Below are 27,109 nucleotides of genomic sequence, written 5' to 3'. Positions count from 1 at the left end.
TCGTATAATCTTAGTTATTTGTATATATCTTTTTAAAATGAAAAGATCTATTCTAGGTTTACCACAGATATCCACTACTCCCCCCCCCCATGTTTCAAGTTCAGTGCTCCATCTTGTACGTTTATTTATTTAACAAAATTGATTTTTATTCGTGTTAATAACTTATTAGCAATTAAAAATAAGTTTTTATTTTATAAAAAATTAAAAACAACTAAATAGAACTTTTAGAATTTTCTATACCCAGAGAAAATTTATAAAAAGTATATAATAATTCAATTATTCAGAATTCACATAAAATTTAATATTGAACTTGTTTATGCTTATTAAATGCTGATAAACACACGCTTAAAGCGATTATTGATTTTTTTTATTTATTTTTAGTGCTTTATTTTTATTTTTACATGATTAATTACATCACATCAGTTTTATTAAATGTCCATTCAATTCAACAAGTGAAGCCTTGTAAAATTTATGAAGTGCAATTAAATTGCAAAAATATTTGCATAATAATTAAAAAATGGATTACATGTTTGAGATAATAAGAAAATACGATGAGACTTTTCGTTTGATAAATATGTTTTTTAATTTTAGGGAATATTTGAGTCTGAAGCCAGAATATGCAATGGTATTGAAAATGTATTAATTTCCACGGACATCAAAATTCTTAATTATTTGAAAAATTTTTATATGGTTTTTTTAAATTTTGGAAAATAATTTAAACTCGGACCACAAATTTTTCGCTCCGATTTTGATTTTTTTATCAATAATTGAATATGTCAAGATTTGTAGCCAAATTTTTCTAGGAAAAACATTTTTTTTAAATCTACATTTTTTGAAACGAATTTTAAGAAATGAATTTTATGCGGATATCACTATGTCAACAACGGTGCGAACGCCATACTGATTTGAACATTGAATGAATAGTAACATTAGCAATAGTAATAACGGACGAGTCAATGCAGTATGGGTGTCAGGCTCATACTGGTTGACCATACCGGCAATACTTCTGATGGTTAGCCCTATTCAATACACTAATATTGCTTATGCTAACATGGATACTATATTAACTGTCTCCATACCGTATCAGCATTGTCGTAAACGCCATATACATTTTTTGCCGTGCACTCCCTTAATATAATAAAACTTGAATCTAACTACAAATTTTCAACATTCTTTTTCTTAGTTTCAAAATATATTTAAGTAAGCTGTTTACAGATGGGGTTTGTATGAAATTAGGCAAAGTAAGTCAGTTTAAGTTACCTACAAACTTGATATCTTTTAAAATTTCGAAGAAAACCTTTATTCAATTCCATTTAATATGAAGAACGTTATTACTCTTTTGTAAATTTATAAACTAATTATACTAAAACCTTTATGAGAGTAAAAAATTTTGATCGCACATAAAAATTAATATTTATGACAAAGAATATATGTGTTTTATTATTTTGATTAATTTGATTTATTTATCAAGTAATAAGACATTAATATATCACGATTATGCAGTTAAAATGTAATTACCGGTTATTTCAAGGTTAAAAAAATTGTACTTATACTATTTTGAAAATGTTTTTTTTTCTTGATAAAAATTTTCATTTATTCTAGAAAAAGTTTAATGACAATAATTTTAATTTTTTTTTAAGTCAAATTTTACAAAATATATTGACACGAACTTACTTATCAATGTGCAAGACCGATTGTTTCTTAATTTTCATAAACAATATACTAAGTGTCCGTAAAAGTTATACACTGGGCTTTACTAGATATAGTTATATAACTTGCTTCGTTTGCAAACTTAAAATGCTATTTTACAAAAATTATACATCTCGACATGATTTTATAGAACAAATAAGCCCGCATCAAAATTAAATTGAGCCCTTTGGAGGTAAAAAAATTGAAAATGTTGATTTTATATTCAGTTAATTTTGTACTACAAAAAATATACTCTTGGTAGTAATCGTTTAAGAATTGTAATCAGTTTCAACAAAAAAGTTAAACTATCAAATATTTCATTTAATTATTTCAGCCTACACCTTGCTACACAGGTAACCGTACCGTAGCGCTGCCTGTTATAATAATGTTTATAGTAATACTCTATTAACATACAAAATAAAAAAGTTGCAAAATAATTAATTAATTTATTAATATTAATAGCAGCAAAACTATGCTGGCAGAGATAACATTCCTAAATAGTTTTTAATGTAATCCTATTCAATGCTAGTTTCATTAATTAACAAATGAGGGAATATTTTTATAATACCGGATCTTACACCAAGAAAATTTTGATATATTGTAAAGTTGTAGAAAATTTATTAAACAATAATTTATTGATTATTAAATGTTTTGAATTTGTGTAATATTAAAAAATATTGTGAAAAGTGCCGAGTATAGTGCCTCTAAGCTGCGCATCTTTGTTAAGGAAAGTTATTTTCATTATACGAAGTTGATGCCGTTGACCACAAAGGTCATACTCATGGCCAGGAAAAAGCTTGATAACTTCCCAGAATAGGAAGTTAGTGTAATTGGTCCGATTTTCGACTTCGTTAAGGATTCGATTGAAGCATATAATCGGCAATATAATCCGAGAAGAATTTTATAACATTCTGTCGAGTCGTTTCGAGTCGAATTCTTTATTTTTAACCGACTGAGAAACACAAAGGAGTGGACTGTTTTTCAGTCTATATCTGTTCTTATGTGGCACACTAGAGACCAAACGCGTCAACCGATTTTGATAATTCTGATGTCAATTGATTTGTCTTAACCTTGCGAGATTCAAAAAAATTTAATTTCGGCGAACTATGTCAAGCGGGTTATCATTGAATAGCTATTAAATAGAAAAATCGATTAACGTAAAAATCATTAATATCGGTTCACGCGTTTGGTCTCTAAAGCGCCTTCAAAGGATTAAGCATACATACATAGGCTGAAAGTCGGCAAACTATGGTTGAGCTATCGTTGAATAGATATTTGAAAATCCTATCTAAAAAGGGTAAAATAAAAAAAAATATATGGACAGACAGACGGACAACCGGAAATAGACTAATTAGGTGATTTTATGAATACATATACCAACATTTTGTTGGTATATGAACAATATTTTTAAGCGTTACAAACTTGGGACTAAACTTAGTATACCTTGATATATTTAATATGTACATGGTATAATAATAATATTTTTTGCAAAAAATTTTAAGTATTAAGCAAATATTATCATCGAAGAAAACAATTTAAAACGGTCAATCATACCTACACAAAATAAATATCAGAGGTTATTGTCACTTCTAAATATATAAAGTTATGCTTTAATTCATTTAAATAATGGATTTGTTTTTAAACTTAAAAATATTGAATATATTAAAAAAATTATTTTAAAATTATTAGTCATCAAATTATTCAAAATTTAACTAGAAATGTCATCATTCAAATCATAAATGCTTTATTTCGATTAGGCCATTTTATTAGGCTGTATGACCGTTCAAATTATGGCACTCGAGTCAGGTGTATTGTGACCCGACTCTTAATAATAAGAATTAATTAAATGGAGTATCACCTGAGTAAGAAATGAATGGCTCAATTAGTTAAACTCAAAAACAAAAAGAGATATCAAGTTGAAATTTTTATGGCGTTCTCAAGACGTAAAAAATGAGTTCCAAATTTTGGTAAAATTCTGTCTGTGGACTCGATAACTCAACAACGAAAATAGGACAGATATCAATTTGAAATTTTTTTAGCGTTCTCAAGACGTAATATATGAGTTTGAGTTCGTAAATGAGCAACATAGGCAAATTGGATTGTGGGTCGGTAGGCCCCATCTTAAAAACCGTTAGAGATAGAAAAAAAGTTTCAATTTAAAAAACGTTCCTTATAAAAAACCCGGGAGGGCTCAAATTAGGACAAAACTTCGTGTCCGTTTTCTCCAAAACTATAAAGACAGGGAGTTGAAAATTTTCAGGCTTGAACTAGGAGTCTTGTGAAATATTCTCGAAAAACTAATAAAATTCTAGAAAATTGTTTCAAAACCAAATAAGACCGCCTTAATTAAGTTATTTTTTTAAATTATCTATTTTATAATGTAAGCATTGGACATTCAACACTTTATACACAGGATATTTCAACAATTAACTCAGTCCATTGTGTGTTTTCACTTGTTTTTTAAGTAAAACCCATAATTTCCTCCGGTAACTCCAAATGCAGTTTTCTTAAATATCAATTATTTTCTATCGACTTAAATTGTATATGAATCTCATGGGTAAAGAAATTCTATTTTATATTATCATGCTTTCCACAATATTCATTCCCTAAGGATATAAGTTGAACGGATACACGTTTTAAACTTCACGTGAGGTCATAACATTTTTCAACTACGAGATCAAATACAAATAATATAATTATTTCACATATTATTTTTAAAAACAATAAATGTTTTCTTATTATAAACAATAATTATGAAATAATAATTATTTTTATTTTTGGAATTGTAAAAATTGTATATACCTAGTGTTTTGAATAAGTCACTTCAAACAATTGTGTAATTTCAATTTAAAAAAGAGCAATTTTTAATTTTCTGGTAGCAACTTTAATACTTTCGCCCCGAAAAACAAAATTTAAAATTTTATGGTGTAGAACAGGCGCTGGATGGGGTTGAGTATGCAAAATATGAGTACCGCATTTTGTCAATTGATTCTTGATCAGAAAAGCTTATAGATTAATATTGTGAATCTTGCCAGAAATCCTATTGGTCCAATTTTTGTATACATTAAAGTGATGAAATTTTGAATGATTTTGGTGAAATTTTCTCTACGTTTACAGCATTTCTGTATTTTTATAAAGTGTTATTTAAAATGTGCAAATAATTAAATTTTATTAATACTTAAATATTACATCAACATATTTTATCAATAACCTTATAAAAATGGAATTTTCCGAAATTTTTAAATAGAAAAAAAATATAAAATACCATGCGAGCTACAACCAACAACATGCGCATCATCGGAGCCACACGCCACTCTATGAAACACGACCAAGGAAAAGCACCGCAAACTTTCACGTGTTAGACGGTAAGATGAATAAATGTGCCTTTCTTTTTTTTAAATTTTACTTCGTAGGGATATGTTTCAGGTCCGCAATCTTCCCATTTTTTATGACCTCCTGGTAACCACCCATAGCATACTTTTTACTAAATTGCCATTGCCATGTTTATATAATAACCAGGTCATTAATTTTTCACTTGCAACCGGTATTCCTATTCATTTTCGATTAAAGACGAAAAATCGTTGCTGTTTAGAAAAATGGTAAGCAAAATTGTTCGAATAAAATGAATTCAACCCAAATTTTAAATTAATTTTTAAATGGAGAAGGCTGTTAGTTCCAAAATACAATGAAATATTTAGAAAATAATTTTTCTGGTAATATGTTGAGCTAAGATGAATCGGATAATGCAAAACTTTAAATAACAAAATATATCTGAAAAAAATTAAAACTTTTCTTCGAAATATTTTTCAAAACTATTTTGAATTTAGCTTAATAAAATTCCCTGACATTTTGTCCAAAGATTTAATTTCTCCAGACGAATATTAAACATGATGTATACTTTTTAACGTGAAGTAAAGGTTCATTAAATAGATATTAAATTTAATTAATCATTAAATGAATATTATTTTTTGATTCTAATTCATTTAATATTTTCTTGTTTCTTTTTAATGCATTGTTTTCTTTCTATTTATTAAAATTTTTTGTTTCTTTTTCGATACTCATGTTTATACCATGAATGAGAATTTCTAGCTGATTATGTTAGTTCTATAGAAATTTGAATAATTTTTCCTGACTTGAATAATTCTTGCTTTATTCAATACGGAATCATAAATAATTTTTTGAGCAATCAAACTTCTTTCATAAATTTTAATTCACAAGTGATAATTAAATCAATCTAAAAATTATATAATCGTGTATCGATATGATAAAATTTTTTACGTTTTGCTTTTGCCCAAGTTTATTCTAATAGAGTACTAAATTCTGTTTCAACTTTACAACGTCAATTCCTATTAATAATATCCGCGCGACAGCACCCTTTTTGTTAAATGATTAATTCATACTTCGTGAGTGATTTTCTTTTGATGAGTCTGTCAAAGCTTTCTCTTAACGACTTTTTTCGAAAGTGTTGCGTTTTAAAATGAGCATGATACCGTCGTATTTAAGCTGTCGATCTGAAAAACGCAGCAGCAAATTAGTCAGACACTTGATAACATTCATAATTAGTAAACAACAGCACCGATGAGAGCTTGTCTACCAATTCGAACCTCCCGTACTTAAGTATTCTTGTTTTTACATAGATATGTACATAGTTCACTTTTGCTCAAATGTTTAGTGATGATTAATGTTATCAAGTGATGAAATTTCCTGCTGCGTTTTTTTAGACCGATACTTTAAATATGACGTTATCATGCACATTGGAAAACGCAGCACAATCGAAAAAAGTCGTAGAGAGAAAGTTTCGTAAACTCACCAAAAGGAAGCCACTTACAAAGTTTCAAGTATGTATCGTTCGTTTCCTGCCTTTACCACAAAAATTAATTTGATTAAAGATTGTGATAGGCTGGTATGGTGCATGGAATATGCATGAAGGAGGTGTACTCAGTCTCTGAAAATAATTAACACCGACACCGAAGATTAACACCGTCTCCAAACAAAACTCTTAAAAAATATTGAAGAGTTGTCTAGAATGCAAAATCTCGATTTCAAGACCTAAGAATTACAACTCCTACATTGTACCAAGATGTTGCCAATGTAGGTACACTACAACGGCGTAAATATGTTAAGTAATGTAATGCAATCCCATTAAACACCTGTAGATTCTGAATATAAAAAAAATGATCACATAGTAATTAATCCAGGCGTTAGCAGAACTGAAAGATTTATTTGAGATATAAATCATTTCATATATTTTTTATTTTTATACTATGTATATATGAAATATATCAAGGTATACTAAGTTCAGCCCCAAGTTTGTGACGCTTAAAAATTTTGATGCTACGAACAAAACGTTGGTATAGGTGTTTATAAAATCATCTAATTAGTCCATTTCCGTCTGTCTGTCTGTATGTATGTCTGTCTGTCGGCATGATAACTCAAAAACGAAAAGAGATATCAAGCTAAAAAGTGAGTTCGAGTTCGTATACGAGCAACAAAGTTATTGGGTCTTGGGTCCGTAGGACCCATCTTTTAAATCGTTAGAGGGTAGAACAAAAGTCTAAAAGTAAAAAATGTTCCTCATAAAAAAATATACAACTTTTGTTTCAAACATTTTTTCGTAAACACAACTGTTTACCCGTGAGGGCGCAAATTACGTTAGAAACACAAACCGTTACAAAAAAGAACTCACTCTCTATCGAATGAATGAATAGCAAAAATAAAGCATTTATTGTTTGAAACTGACAATGACCTGACGGGCACAGCACACTTTACAACACTTAAGGAGCAAACTCCAGTCGTGCGTCAGAGCTTACATGCACACATTTATTTTTGGGTAGAATATCTTAAAAAGGGTGCAATTTTGGGGGAAATCTTTCTGGATAGTTTTAATTCAACTAACAGAAATTACATATACAAAAGGCCAATCCAACGACAGGTGTTTTTGCAAAACACCAGAAAAGTAGGGGACTGAATTGATCGAGTGAATAAATCTGAAACCAACAAAATACGATTCTGTGATTCAGCAATAATCTCGGTGTTTCAGAATCCCTGCCAGCGGCTGAACTATTTTATTAATTTTTTTGAAATAACAATACCAAGCTATAGCATAAAAGAATTAAAAATGCATGTCACACAATGTTATTTTTTCTTCATTCAACATCAACGTTATAAATTCAAGGTGAAGTTGTTGTTAGTTTTTTTTATACTTACTTAACTCAGTTAAGGCACTTGTTTATTATTATCTTTCTTTTTTTTATAGAATCTTAATATTTTTATAACAACAATAATATTGCGTTATGTTAATTATTACTACTATTATTAATTTATCACAAAAGGAAAAAATCAAATTTTTTTCTCTGTCTCAAAAAGGTTAAGACAACGACAAGATGCTCTACCATGGTTAGTGCTTCTAAAATAAGTCGATTTACCTAATTTTACCTTGGTATAAAAATGTTTCGTTTCGTTTCGGGCCAAACAGGTCCTTCTTTTCAACCAGACACTTTGGGTAAGTGCCCAGAGCCACGCGAGAGCCCCGACCTGCTCTCAAAAAAAAATCTTCTTTGCGACGGTCATTCCATTCTGCGATTTACTAGTCATTGAGCATAAATAATATTCACAAGGAATATTTTTGCAGGATCCCGTTTAAAAAATGCTCCAGAACGTAAAAGTGCAAGTTGTCGGTGGGTTATATTGTTTAAGCTAATTTTTTGTAAACAAATATTTATTGACCGGAAAAAACTTCATATAGGTAATTAGATTTTCATCCCTCCAAAAGTGTATGAATTAGATTTTGAATACGTTATAGATTTTGAAAATTTTTATTTGTTGCGTAAAGCTTACTCAACAAAATCCCAAAAAAATTTGTTGACCTAATTGCATTTTAAGTGCTTGATTTTTAAGAGAGCGCGCGAAAAAAACAACCAAAAATAACGATTTTCTCTTCTATATATGCTAGAAAGATAAAATTTTCATCAACCGACTTGAAATAATGTCAAATTAACAGTAAAGTTGGAAAAATTTCATTTTCCGGGAGATTGCATTCAGGAAAATGAAATTTTTTTATCTATGCTGTTAATTTGACATTAATTTGAGTCGTTTGATGAAAATCTCATCTTTCTAGAGAACAGAAAATTGTTAATTTTGGTTAGCGGTTAATTTGCATGTATAGTTTACATTGGGTGGATGCTACTGAACATTTTCAAACAACAAAATTTCTACAGTAAATTGCAAAAATAAAGTACCCGGTTACGGCCTATAATGGAGTAAATCAATGTATTTTTTTTATTGCTGAGGAAATAAGGCATTTGAGATCGGAATATATTAGTACAACTCCGATTTTTACTAAACGAACTGAATATCATGAAAATAGAAAAAAAATATTGGATGTTATTTAACTATTCTAAGCGTTTCCTTTAACATTTTTTCCTAAACCACGCCTTGTTTTATAGTATAGATACAACCTTAGTGATAAAATAGTTATTTACGATACAAGTACGATAAAATATTTACGAGAAAAAAAAATTGAAAATTAAAAAAGATATTATAGTAACTGAATTTATTACCGCCTTAGTGCTGTAATGAACTATTTTTCCCACGCATATTGAGTGAGAAAAGTACTTCTTTTCTCACAGGCGTAGATAAAATATATTTGTTTGTATTCTATAGCTAATATTTCCACAAATAAGTTATGGTTTATTAAATTACATCATTAGGTTTAAAATCTCCAAATTATCACTTCTATGAAATAAAATTAATAAAGAATAACATAATAGGAAAAACAAATATTGCACAATTGCTAATTAATTTTTTGTTTTTTGTTTAAATTAATTAATTTTTGAACTATTGATCTCCGTTTAATGTGGGCTACCGATTGAGTAATTATTTTGTTAATCATCGATTTCAATTAATCATTATTTGTATAAACATTAAAATTAATGATTGTTCAAATATCGATTATGTAATATAAAATATTGACAAAATCAATAACTAAGTAATAAAATTAAAACTTACCAAAATATGTGGATTTGGATGATTCCAATAATTTAAATGTGAATGGTATATGCACTTTCATCATTTTCATTTGTGGAATACGTGGTGAAACGGGATGTATATTTGTTGGGAATACAATATCTTCACCATTCATTCTTAATATTAACATATTCCTGTAAAAGAAATATTATTATGAGCAAGTTTGCTAAATTTATTATAGTAACAAGTGATAAACAATTGACTGAGTTAATTGTTAAAATACCGTGTAATGATAAAGTTTATTACACAATCGTTTGATTTTTACGTCATATCAGTAAAGAAAGTTAGCCAAACATACATACATAAATACACACTTAATTGATATTCCCATATAATACAAACTATATAATTTGCGCTCTCACGGGTAAACAGTGATGTTTACGAAAAAATGTTCCAAACAAAAATTGTTTATATTTTATAAGGAACATTTTTTACACTTAAACTTTTGTTCTATCTCTAACGGTTTACAAAATGGGTTCTCAGACCCAAGACCCAATTGACCTATATTGCTCATTTACGAACTCTACATCACTTTTCATGCCCTGAGCACGCTATAAAAATTTCATCTTGATATCTCTTTTCGTTTTTGAGTTATCGTGTTGACAGACAGACAGACAACCGAAAATGGACTAATTAGGTGATTTTATGAACACCTGTACTAAAATTTTGTTCGTAGCATCAATATTTTTAAGCGTTACAAACTTAGGACTAAACTTAGTATACCTTGCATATTTCATATACATGGTAAAAAAATTTGCTTTTATTATAGTACAATGTAACTAAATATCTAAAAGCAAAAAGTGGGGAGATGAGGGGGGTTTATATACATTAAAAGCCGCTTATACTTTATTTATACTTCAAATTTAATCAATTTAAATACATGAGATCCTCTTTCTAATTAAATAGATATCAGTAGCAATAATTAAAATTTCTCGAAAGGTTGATATGTTTCAAGCAATGAATCAAATCATTTCTGATCTAGTCTATCAAAACACAAAATTTTATCGGTTATGGATTACTTATTACAAGTTTAACATTGGGATTTTTAGTGATTGATAAGACTAATATTTTAAACTAATAAATTATTCATATAAATTCTGAAATATTATTAAACAATTATAAGATGCAAATCGTCGTATCATTTTTAAAAGCCAGAATTAATACAATTTTTTGGGAAAAGATTTTGAAAAAAAAAGAATATCATATTAAGCAAAATTTATTTACATTCCAATGTAGCTAAAAATAATTTAATTTTGTCTATTTTTATTAAGACCTGTCTGGTTTTTTTTCAAATAAAATATAAACAAATAATTTTTTTATTTTTTTATTATGAGGCCTGAATTTTTTTAACTGATGTCATCACCATTAAACAAAGAAATAAATATTAATTTTTTATACATATATAATTTAAATACTTCTTTTATCCCAGATAAAATTTTAAGCGCCACTAAAATCAACGACGATTCACTTGTTTTTTTATACATTATAAATATAGTGTTTCATGTAGTTTCATTTAAAAATTTTTTAATTTATTATACAGTGGAACCTCGGTAATTTAAAAACCAAAGGAAATGTTTTCACCTGTATGTATGTATGTTTGTCAACTCAACAGCCTTTAGCCTTAAGCATAGGCACCTACTTGTTTTGTTTATTATGAATTTTATAGTGAAAGTGAATTAATTTGCATTAATTTTTTTTTTTTTAATTATTAAATTTGTCTGATTTCTCACAAATCCGTTTGGTTTTCAAAAAGACGTTTCGAACAAAAGTTGTTGATATTTATGAGAAACATATGACACACATAAATATATATGCAAAATATTTATGTCTCTTCAAGTTTTGCTCTGTCTGAGCCACAGTATTTTTACTGCAACACAAAATTTTTTAATGCAATATGCGTGAAATATAAAATAAATTATTGTGTCGTTTTCGTTCGCCGCACAAGACCACACTCACAAATTTATAAGTGTACAACACATAACAGTTTGTATTCAGAGCAATTTTTTATCTAGCTTAAACAGTTAAGGAATGAACTTGCTATCTCCTAAAAACTGTTATCGGGAAAAAATTCTGTACGGTGGAGACTGTCACCAAAATTAGCAACAAGTAACATACAATATAAGAGTAACTTCGATTAGCTATTAGCTATTTCATACTGATGACGATGACATGATTAATATTCGACTACATAGTAGTCGAATTGCGTATTTATATAATACAAAAGTTGATCTAGGAAATTTGGGAAAAATCGAAATTTATTTCGAAATATCCTAGAGTTCTTTTTTATTATCTTTGAGAACATTTATACTAATAGGGTTTGCCAAAATAAGCATTTCGGTATTGTAAACACGTGTCCAGAAACGACCTTCTTCGGAAAGATCTAGAAAGTTTTCTTTGGATTTTTACTAAATATGTTTCATTTCTGAACGAAGGTTCGCACTTTTATTAAAAACTTTTTTGTAATTTAGAGTTTTGCTTAATCTCTGACTGTTTGTTAAAGAATTTTTGGTATACAACTAAAAAAATTTTTAAGAAAATAAAAAAAAAGCAAATAACTTGAAAACCGTTAAAGATAAAGTAAAATGTAAATTGCAATAATGTTTCTAATTGAAATACCAACAACTTTTACTAACTAGATTGGCCACACACACGAAACTATGAGCAAAGTTGCTGAGTCATGAAGAGCATATTTTCTTGATACTTAAATGCTTATTTTGCTCACCCTATTACCTTCTTTAACCAAGACTTTCTCAAATCGTGAAATAAATTACTTTATATACAAGAGTTTAGTTAACAAACAAAAAATTAAATAAGTTAATGTTGGCTAATAAACAAAAATAAAAAAATTCGATAAGTTGAAAAATTACACTTATTCTGACACATGAATCCAAGAGGTCTTGATTCGACTCCTGGTGCAAGTGTATTTTTTCCAATTATCTTTAATTGTTTGAATAAAAAAATGTTTAAAATAAGTTGCTTGTTTTTAAAATAAAAAAATTTGAACTTTTTTTTGGTTGAAAAGTTGAGTCATAGATCGATCCATGGGACTCGAACGAACAGGCGTTCAAGAACAAATCATTTTTTATCAAACTTAATCTATTTAAGGTAAAATGATAAAGAAGATAGTTTATTGATTAAGAATTTTCCTAAATTAATATGTTTATTTAAAATTACTAAATTGTCATTAAAATAATTTACATAGGTATTCATTCAAATTTAGTTATTTTAAAAATTTATCCGGCTAAACATGCATCAGACATTCAAATGTTCATCAAATATTCATGAATTTTAATTTGCAAATTAATAATCGTCAAGTCTTTAATTTAATTAAATAAATTTATATTTTTCCGTTAAATTTTACCTTAATAAATCTGTCGTGACTTACAAAATAACGGAAAAATATTTACAAAAAATTTTGCATTTTTCTAGTCATTGTTATTAAAAAATAGCGTGATTTAGAACAGTATAAAAAATTATCAAATAATCCAACCGCAAAAACAAACAAAAAATGTATAAGTCGTGACGGTTATGATCCTTACAGACCTGGTCCATAATCTTCTGATTAAGCCAATTCATTGGTACATTTTATACGTAAATAACAATTTCTATTTACTAATTAGAGCACATAAGAGCGCATCCGATGGAGAAAAATTTCCAATTCGATTTCTATACACAGTTCAGTTCCTTAATAAGGATCACAGTTCAGTTTTTTATTAAGGATCAAGAATTTAGGGATCAGGGAAAAATCTGATCTACTTTTTTTTAATCAATTTAATTTTTACTACTGTTTAATGCCAAATTTTTTTTACCATTTGAAGCTCTTTTTTGTTTTCGTGATTTTTATATCATTTTATGTCGAAAAGATCTCTAAAAAAAATTTTAAATAAAAGCTAGCCTTTACTTGGTTCCAAAAAAAAATTGACATTGGACAGAAAAGGAAATTGATTAAAAAAATTTGGTCCAGATTTTCGTCTGGCGAACTCTTGATCCTTATTAAGGCAAATGAAATATGAAAAAATAATCGAATCCGGAATAATAATGGTTTTCTGTCGTTCTAAAATTGCAAGAAGGTGTTAAAATCTGACTTGGCAGGAGATAAATTCTAGTAAAATTAACATTCTACAGCTTTGCTTGAGTTAAATATTTCCATTTTACTTAGACTATTGGACCTATTACATTTTAATACCATGTATATATGAAATATTTCAAGGTATACTAAGTTTAGTCTCAAGTTTGTAACTAAAATTTGTAAATATGGATCCTATAAACAAAATTTTGCTATTGGTGTTCATAAAATCACTTAATTAATCCATTCCCAGTTGTCCGTCTGTAAACACAATAACTCAAAAACGAAAAAATATATCAAGTTGAAATTTTTAAAGCTTTCTTAGGTGAAGTAAAAACTGAGGTCGATTTCCTAAATGAGCAACATAAGTCAATTGAGCAACATAGATCAATTGGAAAGGAAACTTAGACAAACGTTAACCAGTAAACTTCGACTGTTCTATGTTTGTTCGGGTTTAATTTTTATAATGAATTGATAACCAGTATTCATTATTCCCGATGGATGAAATAATTTATTTATTTATTCACAGTTAAAGCTTATTTTCCTATAAAAATTTTTATCCTAATTTTCAGAGTGATTACAATAATTTCCTGTCAGAAATTCAATAATCTAAATTTAAATTTGATGTTTGTATACCTACACGAAAATTAAAAAAATAAAAATATTTAATAATAATTAATATAAAAAGGTGAAGGAACTTTATGTACAATTTTAAATATTTAATAAATAAAGCATATGAAATTAATTCATAAAATTAAAACAGTATTAACAATATTACGCATTCCATTGTTCTATTTAATTAGTACATAATTTATGTAATTCAGGAAAAAAAATGATTTAATATATAATATCTGAGGAATTTCATTCTTAATAAACAATAATAAAAGTTGCCCGAATTTCATTTTCAATAAACATAAATAAAGGGAATCCTAAAGGTAGTACTATCGGTAATAGACTTTGCATTCAGAATTTAATGAAACTTGGCATAGTTGTCCATTATTATATCATAATTAACCAGTTAAATTTTTAGGTGCCTTCAGAGAACTGAAAAAAAGATATTTGAAAGATATTTTAACATTCAGATTTTCAGTTCTCTGAAGGCCCCTAAAAATTTAACTGGTTAATTATGATATAATATTGGACAACTATGCCAAGTTTCATTAAATTTTGAAGGCAAAGTCTATAACCGATAGTACTACCTTAAGGTAACGCTTTTAAGGTTTTTATAAATGCGGTTTTACTGTTGATCAAGATTTTAAAAATTAATGATGGTTTAGCAGCTACAGGTGGCAATTTTAGTACAAAATGTAGTCCGAATATTGATGAGTTCATCAAGTATAAAAAAATGAATTTCAACAAGTTATAAAACCCCCGACAAACGTTTCGGTTACGGAACCCTAAACTCGCACTTGAAACATAGCTAAGAACTCTCTCAATTAAATTACCTTTTTCCTTACAGCCTTCTCCAAACTGAACCGATTTTGAAGACCATTGCCTATTTTTTTAGTTTCGAGTACGGGACCCTAAACTCAAACTGGAAACATACCTAAGAACACTCTCTATTAAATTACCTTTCAAGCAAACCAAAAAAAATCAAAATCGATTCATCCTTTTTATACCTTGCATATATGTAATATGCAAGGTATACTAAGTTTAGTCCCAAGTTTGTAACGCTTAGAAATATTAATACTATGAACAAAATTTTGGTATAAGTGTTTATAAAATCACCTAATTAGTCCATTTTCGGATGTCTGTCCGTCTGTCTGAAAAAACAATAACTCAAAAACGAAAAAAGATATCAAGCTGAAATTTTACAGCGTACTCAGGACGTAAAAAGTGAGGTCAAATTCGTAAATGAGCAACATAGGTCAATTGGATCTCGACCTATGGGTCCTTAGAATCCATCTTGTAAACCGTTAGAGATAGAAGAAAAGTTTAAATGTAAAAAATCTTCCTTATAAAAAAATAAGCAACTTTTGTTTGAAACATTTTTTCGTAAACATCACTGGTTACCCGTGAGGGCGCAAATTAGGCGAAAATTGTATGGTATGTATTATATGGGGATATCAGTTACGTATATGTGACATGTATGTATGCGTAATGTGATAGAGTAATCAATACTGTCTATGCATGGCATTTCAACAATTAACTCAGTTAATTGTTTGTTTTCACTTGTTAGAGCTACGTTGCCACATACATACATAGCGGTCAAACTTATAAACACCTCTCTTTTGGTTCGGGGGTTAAAAATTCAGAAAAGCTAGACCGGGGGTGACGAATCTTTATATACGTGCCATTTTTTCTAAAGAAGTATTTAATGAGGCCATGGGCGTGCAGTCAAATAAGTTCGGCTTCGTGAATATTGGAAAACTAATAATACTAAATACTATCAACTCAAAATTCTTTATTTACTACAAAAACATGACATTTTGTAATGTCTCCGTTTTAAGCGTAATTCTCATTAAAGTAACGACAGTGTGACCTCTGGTGTTGTAGATGAACCCGATCATCTTAGTCAAAAAAAGTGGTCAATCTAGGAATCTAACGAAATAAGCTGAATGTTTGTACAAACCTTTCTTTTGATACTACAAATATTACCTCAAAAGTCACATATGGTCACGCCTGCGCGTCCTTAGATATTCAAGGTCTGAGGTCACGAATATCAGTTTTTTGTGAGGTAATAAGGTTTCAGTTTTTTTGTCGTTGAAATATTACTTAAAACTACTGAGGTCCAATAAGAGAGAATAGAGGATTAACCATCAGGTGGAGTAGGCAATTGCCTAGGAATCCCGCATTGGCTACGGGTGCCGGGGAAAGTACAAAAGAGAAAAAGATAAAGTAGAAAAAGAGCAAAACTCCAGAAAGACTCCAAGTTCATTTACGAAGACTAAAAAAATAGTGAGAAAAGGCAAATTATTTACTTAAAAAAGACCAAAACAATAAAGAACCCGCGTCTGATTTTCCCATTGCCAGAGGATCCCGGGCTATTTTTCGTTTAGATTCATGAAGTTATAATATAATTCATCATTAAAGTTAAAAATAAGATACAAATAATTTCAACCCTAAATCTACCCTTCTAGTACATCCTTTTTATGGATAGTAACACTTCTTTTTTCTTTTCTATGTCATTGTTATAATATGTTTACTTTCTACTAAGTTTTTATTTATTCGAAGTGGAAATTAAAAAACTTTCAAAATGTTTTTTGAGATTTCTTCACAAGAGCAATGCATTAAAACTCGAACTTTCACATTGAATAATTAATTAAAGACCCCGGCAATCCCCCTGAAACTTTGATAATTGATTTATATGTAATGAGTCCGGTATTTGAAATCGAAATTTTCAACATATCTTTACGTTTCATGGACAAAGACAAGGCATTAACACCAATTTGAAGAAGAAATATGTACTTATGTTTTATCGAAATTTCATAAGGAAATAATTGGATATAATAATAATTGAAAATACCTCTTTGCGTAAAATAATATTGATCGCGCCCTAATAATTTTCGCACGTCTAAATTGCATAAAAATCGTTCCTAAGTTTTTCGTAGATTTTAGATCGTAAATTACTAGACTTTCGTAGATGTTTACCATAAAATGAAAATCTCCTGCAGCGATTACAACATATCTCGTAATCTTTGCAGACCAATATACAACATAATTAGAGAAACTAAGTAATTAGGTCAAAAATATGTGTAAGATTTTAAAAAGAATTTAAATACTTGAGGGCAATTATAATTTAACCGTACACAAATTTAAAAACATATTTCATGAACACCTAAATTAACTTTTTATAAAATTCAAATCAATAAAATTACATAACATTTTAAAGAGTCATATTTCTAAATGTCGCAAAGTTTACCGCAATAATTAAATAAACCCTATAACACAAAACCAGTTGAAAAAAGAGAAATTCTTAAAATAAATTACCTAAGCAATTTAATAATATTACATAAGTGAATTATTTTAACTGTAAAAGAATCATATAGAACAATAATAAATAGGAAATTATGATTAATTCAAATATCAGCGCCACTTGTTTACGTTTTTGTTTTGAAATGTCAAAAATGACAGAAAAATGTATTTTACCTTGTTATAAATAAAATCATAACACAAAAACACAATAACACTGCAAACACTGAAAATATATTCGATAGCTCAGCTACCGATACGAGCATTGTTGTCATTGTGACCATAATTGTTCCAAAAAAAATATGTTCACTCAAAAAAAATTTATTAGCTAGAACCACACTTTTTGTTTTTGAATAAAAACTGACACTAATAACTCACAATCACAAAATTCACAATTTCACTAAAAAAATTTATCGTCACGAGAAGATAAAAACAAATTTTAAATAAGTTTTACGGAAATTTTGTTAGGAGTTTCTAAAAATTTTTTTTATTTAACCACTAGATCGAAATAATATAATTTTTGAATACATTTTTAAGATGGATTTTACCTAATCCGTTGTGTCGTTCGCGATTTTGTTATCTATTTAGAAACAGCTGATTTTATAATACAATTTACTATTTTGTTGTGTGATTCAGATCTATCTGTATTCGGTATTGTGTGTGTTACTTCATGCACATTCATTTGCCTGTTTTATATTATTTCATGATTAAGTATGTGAACCACAATGTAAACAGTAGCGTTATCTCTGTTGAGATATCACACTGTGCAAAGTACACTTACTTATGATATAATAGCTGCCATCTAAATGTGTACTTTGAAATTACAGTACAGAAAATGTGAGGTTTATATCTTGAACTATTGTCATATTTTTCCCTCATTAAATGATTTTTATTCGATTATTTTTATTGAAATGCGATTATTTTCTTTTCATATTTTTAACCCCCGAATCAAAAAAAGAGGGGTTATAAGTTTGACCGCTATGTGTGTGTCTGTTTGTTTGTCTGTCTGTCTGTCTGTGGCATCATAACGCCTAAAGGGATGAACCGATTTTGATTTTTTCGTTTCGTTTGAAAGGTAATTTAATGAAGAATGTTCTTAGCTATATTTCAAGGTAGAGTTTTGGTTTCCGTACCCAGAACAACTAAAAATTGGCCATAATCCTCAAAATCGGTTCAGTTTGGAGAAGGCTCTAAAGAGAAAGGTTATTTAATGGAGAGTTTTCTTAGATATGTTTCAAGTGCGATTTTAGGATTTCGTACCCTAGAAATTTGTCGGGTTTTTTTAAATTTTGTAATTTTGACTTGTTTAAAACTAAAAACTGAAATATATACATTCATCAAAAGGCGGGAAGTTGAATACCACCAAAATACACTACCAAAGATAAATTTTGAAGCCTCTAACTCAAGTAGGTGGGACTTGCACAAAGTTTAGACCTTCTCAAAAAAGCACTTCTTTGCCACTAATCCTATTTACAACCCTGTGGCTCAATTTTGAGTTATTGTAGACGTACTCAAAATCTTAAAAACGTCGAAAAAATGTTTATCCTTTGGGAATCCCCTCGAAATTGCTGAAATCAATTCATCTTTGTAGGATGTTTTTAAAACCTGACAATCGATTAAAAGCTGAAAGAACATTTGCGCATATTTAATGCAAAAAGAAAGTTCGTTGGGTCATACTCATAACCGCATCTCCAGTACTGATTAATTTGCAATTGCGGCACTGAATTTTAAACAACAAATTGTTTTATTCCACAATGCTAACTTTATAGACCTATCAACAGATTTCTAGAATATGTTATAATCATGAGTAATTCAAACTTAGTAACATACTGCATAAAGTCTGAGAGTGTTTGTTTTACTTTTCATTTTCAGTGTCGCCAGTTCTATATCGTTGTTTTTTCTATTTTTTTAAAAATAATTATTGATTTAAAACTCCCACGTACATTTGGTTCTGTAAGTTCTTAAGATTTAGTAGATTTTCTAATTAATAGGTTACCATCAGCTAGTATTCAACTCTATACCTTGTACGTTATGCATTATACTATACCAAACAGTATTTAATTAAGATGGTATTAACGGTTGAACGTATGTACGGGATTTGGATAAAATTTTGGGCAAATATTCTCTTCAAGCTCCTTTATTAACTGTCCAAATTTTAAGTTGTATTACCGTGTAAACTATGTGAAATCGTAGGCACATTTTCGATTGTAAATTTCGAACGAGATACTAAGTTCTTATGGGAAAAACTTTTATTTTTAGGTGGCGTGTTTAATTTGGGTGGGGCAACCGTCTTTGACGAAATTCGGTCTGACAACACTGTGCATTTGCTGACTGATAACTACCAAACTACCAATGAATCATAAATAAATTATAAAAGTTGGAATTAAGATAAACACCGCATACAATAATTTAAGATAATGCAACATATGTAATGCAATCACTTTAAGAAGTTTAACAAAGTAAGATTTTTGCAAAGACATTTAACTTTGTTGTTTGATATTCTATTTACCATCTACCGAATTATTGAACAATTATTTAAAAAAATACATTCGGTAAGTTATTAAAATTTTTTTGCTTACATTTTTCATATTAACTATATTCTTTATGTAAAATAACAATTTCCTAATAAATCCAGCGCTGTAATGAAGGATAGGTATACTGCGGTATACGGCGTAAACTGTATGGCTTTTACCTGGCAGTGCATACCCTGTGATTATTCTGACTAATATAAAATTGGAGATTTTTTCAATATTTCAATATTCCAGTAGATATGCATAATCTATTAGAAAAACATGTTTTTGAAATTTGCCAATAAGTACACCCATTGCAATTTAATTATTGCGTGGTTATTAATGTTATACATCAATATTCGTGGTTATTGTTGATGTTATACAAAAATTAATTTCACACCATGAAGGCAGGCGCGGATCTAAGGGGCGGGTCACATGGGTCATGACCCCCCCCCCCCCCAAAACAGCCCGCATTTCAAAAAAAAGAGCTGAATCAATATTTTAAAAACCGAAAAACAAAAAAAATCTTTGTTTATTTGGTTTTTTTGTTATTTTATTGAAAAACAAAAATGACAAAAATCCTACGACCCCCCCCCCCCCCCCCAAATTTCTAGATCCGCGCCTGCATGAAGGTTATATATCTTATAGCCTTCATGTTTCACACGATGCTTGGCTCGATAACGAACGTATTTTGAAGCAACAAAATCGACACAATCTATCGTTCTTTGCCTATGTACAATCGATCTTTCTTTGCCTATGCTTTACTTTTAATACAAAAAAAAAAAAAAAAAAAACTTTCATTTACAGTTTATAAACATGTTTGAAGAACTAATTGTACAAATTCAACATCAGTATGGAAAATATTTAAATTTTGATAATGCATATAGGGACTCTAAAGATGGAGTGTTTGGTATGAAAAATGGTTTTTATGAGGATGAAACAATTGTACGTTTCATACCTAAAGGTAATGGCAGATATCAAATACAGCACCAGTACGGTAAATATTTAAATTTTGATGAAGCGAAACGAAATTGTAAAGAACGCGTTTATGGAATGAAGAAGGGTTTTTATGAGGATGAAACTATTGTATATTTAATATCTAAGGGTGATGGCAAATATCAAATAAAGCATCAGTATGGGAAGTATTTAAATTTTGATAATGCATATAGTGACTCCAAAGAGAAAGTATACGGAATGCAGGAAGGTTTTTATGAAGATGAAACTCTTGTACGTTTTTTACCAATCAAATATAATTTTTTTATTAAAATTGAAGATTATCAATATGATACCACAAGGTAAGTTAATTCAATCAACAGATTAAAAAATATAAAACATTAGCATTATCATCCGCCATTTTCTGTCCTCATAATTATAAAAGATGTTTCTCGTGATTAATTTAATGCTTCTTATATATCAAAGTATACTAATTTTAGTCCCAGGTAAATAAGCAACATCTTGTAAATGGTTAGAGAGAGAACAAAAGTTTGAAGGTAAAAAATGTTATTAAAAAATATACAACTTTTGTTTGAAAGATTTTTTCGTAATTATCCATATTTTTCTCTGAGAGTCCAAATTGGGACAAAACTTAATTTTACATTTTTTCAAAAACTATAAAAGATATAGAGATTTGTAAATAGCCTCAAATAGTGAGTTTATTGATTCTAATTTCATATTAAACCCATTAAAAAAAAACCCCAAGCCAATTTAAAAAAAAAAGTATACAAGTGTTGCGATTTAAAAACGACGAAAAAACATGATATTTCGGTATAAATAATTGAAAGGGGGGATTGGAAGTTGACACACTCAAAAAGCACTTCCTCAATACTAACAAATCAACGTATGAAAATTACCATTAAAACTTGCCCGGACTTCGATTGAGCGTCGATTAAACTGAACCTCATTTTTTCGATTTTAATTTTTTATAATTTTAATAATTATTTGACTGTAGTTTTTTCTCAAATTATAGGCTACATGATGCTGAATCAAATCACCAAATACAAAATGTCTCTTTGATTAGTAAGACATTCAAGAATGATTCTAGTTCTTCTCAAAAATTTATTATAAACGAAAGTAAAACTTACAAGAATTCGACAACTTTTGAACATTTAACAACTGATGTTACACGATGGTTAAATGAGGTTTCAGTAGGGGTTGAAATTAAGACAGAAGATATAGTTCCTCTATCAACAACATCGTTTGGGTATAAATACACCTGGGGTACAGAATCCATTAAACATTTTAATAGGAGCACTACGGAAAGTGTTGAAAAAACTATAAACGTGACAGATGAAATAACTGTTAGACCCAATTCTAAAATGAATTACAAATATTACAAAAGTCATTTATCTGGAATTGCAATTCCATTCAGAGCAGTCATGAAAATTAAATGTGAAATGGGCGGAAACTGTGTATCGAAAGAAGCACTTAAGTTCATACTGGACCATATAGGTGATTACCCGACCGGAAGATTTGTAACACAGAATGGATGCGGTACTTACGCTACCCAATTAACTGGCAAGATAACTCCGGATATAGCACTTTGTTTTTCAAGCGATTGTAAGGAATTGCCGTTATAATGCTTTTTGTTCGAAAGGTAAGTTGCTAGCTTTTTTTAATATTCCTAATTGTTATATCCTGCATATACAGGGTGGACTATTTTAAACAATAAGTGGGAAATTTTGAGTACCTAAAATATAGACAATTAGCACAGGCTTTACTAAGGCATTTATATTCTTTTTTTACTCACCTGATAGTGTATTTTTAAAATAATTTCAATTATATCCATTCTCGGATCAGACTCTGCCTAAGCAACCAGTCAGTGTTTTTTTAATGATTTCGCACCGAGTTCTTACTCTAACAGGGGGTTGTTAATAGAAAATAATTACGATTTAAAAAAAATACTAAAACACTGTTTATGCATGATATTTTTTATCAATTATCTCAGATTGTTGATCATTTTTCAAATTCGTTTTAAATTAAATATCCCTTTCAGATTATGGCAAAATCCACATCCACATTGAAGTTTACTATGGCGGCCAAGTTTGATCTAAAACTGTGTATTCTCGAAAGATCTTCGTAAGCTGTTGGAGTTTCTATCAAGCCAAACTGGCTGTCTTAATGTTATTACGGAATGATCGAGTTCGTTATCACATTTCATTCACGAGAAATCATGAACGAAAAATGCTCCCAAACGAACGAACACACATGCGCACACACAGACATCAGTCTAAAAGTAGTGTTATACATAAACTCTAATGTAAAAAAAAAAAATCACGGATTTACTATGGAAATCCGGATGGATGTTTTGGTCTGTGAAAAGAATCGCTGCAATTAAATTTAGTACATAAAAACAAGCAATTATTTTAATTATATAGTATTTTATTTATTGACAAAATAATTAATATTACAAAAAAAATTCTTAAATAATATATGGGCTATAAAGTAACGACATTATTTCAGTACTTTTTACACAAAATAAAAATAGAAAAAATTTCTACGAAAATTAAAAAAAATAATTAGCTAATTCTATCGGCTTAGTTCGTTCACGATCACTAATTAATTTTATACACGAACGAAATCGACGAATTTTATTATTAGATCTGTTTTTTTAAATAAAATGTTTTTCAAACGTTCCCAAAAAACATTTTTTTTTTCATTGTTTACACTTTTCGAACAATTTCAAATTTATTTTGTATATTTTTCGAAATTATTTTCATTGTAGAAAATTATAAACAATTTGTGCGAATAAATTAAAATTACATTTATTTTATATTATTAAATTTTTCAATAATTTTTTAATTTTCCAAAATATGACCAAAAATAAAAAACAATAATATAAAATAAATGTTGAATTAAACAATAACTAAAATTTGACAAAAGAAAATTTCCAATTTTAATTGATTTTACAAAAAAGTTTAAAAAAAAAAAACACGAGCATTAAAAAAATGTCTAAAAAATTCATTTAAAAAAATTATTATTATAGAGAGATTATTTTTTTCATCACAGAATCTAAATAATAATAATAATACATTTCTAAAGAGAGACAAAGATTGTACATTAGAAAAAAAGAGAGAATATATTGTGAGTTTCTTTTTTACGTTATTGTATATATATATATATTATATAAAAATTATTAAGGCACCTAATAAAAATTATTTTTTAAAAAAATTTCTATACAGAATTAAAAAATATTGGCGCCATTGTATTTTGTTTGTGTGTTTATTTCTTTTGTTCTTATTGCTCTAAAAAAATTAAAAATTTTTAAAAAGAAAAATGTAAAAATTACATTATTTTATTTTCATTTAAAATTCTGGCAATTACGATAATTTTTGTTATTTACAAATTATAAATCTGTTCAATTTTAAAAGATTGAGATCAAAATTTTTATTTATTTTTTTTAATTTTATGGAAAATTAATTTTATGTGTATTTAAAAGAACTGACGGATAAAAATTATATTTTCTATTTTCCTTTTTTTATTAAAATCATTTTGTTTTGTTTTCCTGTTGTACCCTTTTTAAGTTAGCTTCACTCGAGTGTAATATGTGTTGTAGCGTCATATTTTTATTTTTTAAATATAATCTTGCTTATAGACATATTGAATTAATAAAATTGGATCAAAGCCATTCCTACTCTAATCTAGAAGGAATTATTTATTTTGAAACTATAAAACCAATGTAATAAATAAAACAAAACAGTTTATTGAAACTAAAATCTATACCGTCTTGTCGATATATAACAGAAAGTCGAAAACTTACAAAAATTAATTTGCCATATTTAAAACAGTGAAACTGCCCCAAACATTCTTATAATTTGTAAATAATAAAAAGAAAAAGAAAAATCATTACTCATTTTTTTCTTATCAAACTATTCACTGTTTTTTTTTTTTTTTTTTGTAGAAAAATAATAATAAAATAATATGTACTATTTACAATAAAACACTTCTTAAAAATGGAAGTCCTTTTTCGCTAATCCTTAGTTCGGGGGGTAAATATAGAAGGCACAATTTTTTTTTTAAATATCGTTTGTAAAGAAAAACACTTCACTTAAAAATGTTTGTCTGTGTTTATTAACAACTTACAATTACACATTCAACACGATTTTTATTCAATTCCAAACTTCGAGGTGAAAACTGCAAAGTGAGATATCTTGCTCATAGCGCAAAAATTCATCATTCGATTCGCACGCCATTTTTGTTATTATACGTCATAATGAACGATATCTTCAAAGACACTGCATTCGGCCTTACCTGCAATTTCTTACCTCTTGGGGAATAAACTCACAAAAAAATTCACACTCATGCATCCTAGAGTTTAAATATAAATAGCTTCAGCACCCTTATTACTCTGATGTCCACTACCAGCAACATAAACATTTTGTGGACTGGTTATATTTTCTGACCAATCTGAATTACAAGAATGCGGTGAACTTGATGACCAATGTCCAGGACTCTCTGGACTTGGTGTAGGGAAATTATCTGGCGCTTGCATTAAATGCTGCGGTGTTGTGTCTGTTGAATGCTGTGATTGTGGTGTTAAATATTGATAATTCTGTTGTGAATATTGCTGTTGATTTAAATTGTGTTGTTGCTGAGATTGTTGTAATTGTTGCTGCATACCCCCTGCACCACCTAGCCCTGCTGCATTATTATTACCACCCCCACTCATATGTGGGTTATTATTATACGAATGTTGTGGCAATTCTAATCCCGCTTGTGTAAAATCAAAACCCATTTGTAAATTTTGTGTAGTCGGAGGTATGCCACCATGTTTTTGATGTGTGGCAGCTCGCATTGCTGCAATATGTGTCGGAGATGTTGGTAAACTTGGACGTGTTTTTGCTGGAGACGGTGAACCAATACCGTATGTGGTTTGTTGGGTGGGTGACATTGACATGTTTGATTGTACCGAATGTGGCGGTGATTGATTTGAGTATGGTGGACTTAGTGTATTCGGTTGCAATTGTCGTTGTTGCATGATCATTTGTTCATGAAATGTTGGCAAACCATAATGTCCGTATGTATCTAAATTTAAATTATGAATACCTCCAGCGGCACCACCTCCAAGAGATTGTGCATTCTTGATGCAATCTTCGTAGCTAGGTGGTTGTTTATTATTATTCACTAACATTGCATTCTCAATTTGTTGCATTTGTTGTATTGCATTTGAATAGACTGAATTTGCATCATAGGGGCTTGGTAAATCTTGAAGATTTGGTGATTCCACCGGACTCATTGTCGATGATATTGAATCAACACTCTGTGGTATAACATCGTTTTGTTGCGCTTGCTGTTGTTGCTGCTGTTGTTGCAAATTCTTTTTACTATTTGCTGTTACTTTCTTGACACTTGGTTTACGACGTACGCCTGTAACAGCTGTTGCAGCTTGTTCACTATCTGGACTAGTTGGGTCACCGCCTAGAGCTTGTTGCTGTGGAGTCGCTTTTGTACGTTTCTTTGATTTATTCTGTTTAGGAACTGGCCCAATCACTGTTGGATGTGATATTAACTGATGGTGGTGATGTTGTTGGTGGTGATGGTGATGAGGGGATCCTAATGATCCTAGCGCATTTGGTATGACATTCATCATTTGCGGACTACGTGGTACATGTTCTTCTAATAATCGTACAATGTCGTGATGTAATCGTTCGGTGGCTACATCACGTGGTAAGCGATCCATATGATCGGTAATTTCACGATTTGCGAATGAATCTAATAATGCTTTACATGCTTCATATGAACCTTCACGTGCAGCTAAAAATAGTGGAGTTTCATCCTGAAAGCAAAGAAAAAATAAATTGAAAAAACCTGCGGTAATGATTAAAATTTGAGAGCCCCTGTTTTTAAAATTCTACCATGTCTAAAATTAGCATCATTTTTAAGTACAACCGTTGTGTAACAATTTGTGCTA

The 27,109-nt window shown here is 29.0% G+C and overlaps 3 protein-coding genes across 4 annotated transcripts in view; 1 reads left to right on the top strand and 2 right to left on the bottom strand.

Annotated features, from left to right (window-relative positions):
* LOC123292252 (cell growth regulator with RING finger domain protein 1-like) overlaps nt 1–18,097 on the bottom strand; it is a 63,578-nt gene extending 45,481 nt beyond the window's left edge. For both annotated transcript variants that reach the window (XM_044872829.1, XM_044872827.1), the window contains exons 1-2: nt 17,870–18,097; nt 9,697–9,848 (exon numbers count right to left, since the gene is read on the bottom strand). In XM_044872829.1, the coding sequence (XP_044728764.1) occupies nt 9,697–9,848; nt 17,870–17,976 (259 nt within the window). In that variant the 5' untranslated portion in view covers nt 17,977–18,097. The remainder of the gene's footprint in view (nt 1–9,696; nt 9,849–17,869) is intronic.
* Nucleotides 18,098–20,142: 2,045 nt separating this feature from the next.
* Nucleotides 20,143–23,777, top strand: LOC123292046. The gene is made up of 4 exons (XM_044872549.1): nt 20,143–20,244; nt 21,010–21,497; nt 22,169–22,795; nt 23,195–23,777. Exons 2-3 carry the CDS (start codon nt 21,019–21,021, stop codon nt 22,776–22,778), a joined length of 1,089 nt encoding a protein of 362 aa, XP_044728484.1. The 5' UTR covers nt 20,143–20,244; nt 21,010–21,018; the 3' UTR covers nt 22,779–22,795; nt 23,195–23,777.
* Nucleotides 23,778–25,091: 1,314 nt separating this feature from the next.
* Nucleotides 25,092–27,109, bottom strand: part of LOC123293808 (neurogenic locus Notch protein) — a 216,959-nt gene continuing 214,941 nt past the window's right edge. Inside the window, exon 13 of the mRNA XM_044874742.1 lies at nt 25,092–26,974. Coding sequence (XP_044730677.1) covers nt 25,514–26,974 — 1,461 coding nt within the window. The 3' untranslated portion in view covers nt 25,092–25,513. The remainder of the gene's footprint in view (nt 26,975–27,109) is intronic.

This window comes from Chrysoperla carnea, chromosome 2, assembly GCF_905475395.1.
Source record: "Chrysoperla carnea chromosome 2, inChrCarn1.1, whole genome shotgun sequence".
NCBI classification, from domain to species: Eukaryota; Metazoa; Arthropoda; class Insecta; order Neuroptera; family Chrysopidae; genus Chrysoperla; species Chrysoperla carnea.
The sequence above is the reverse complement of the archived record's forward strand: the minus strand, read 5'-3'. Positions and strand labels throughout refer to the sequence as shown.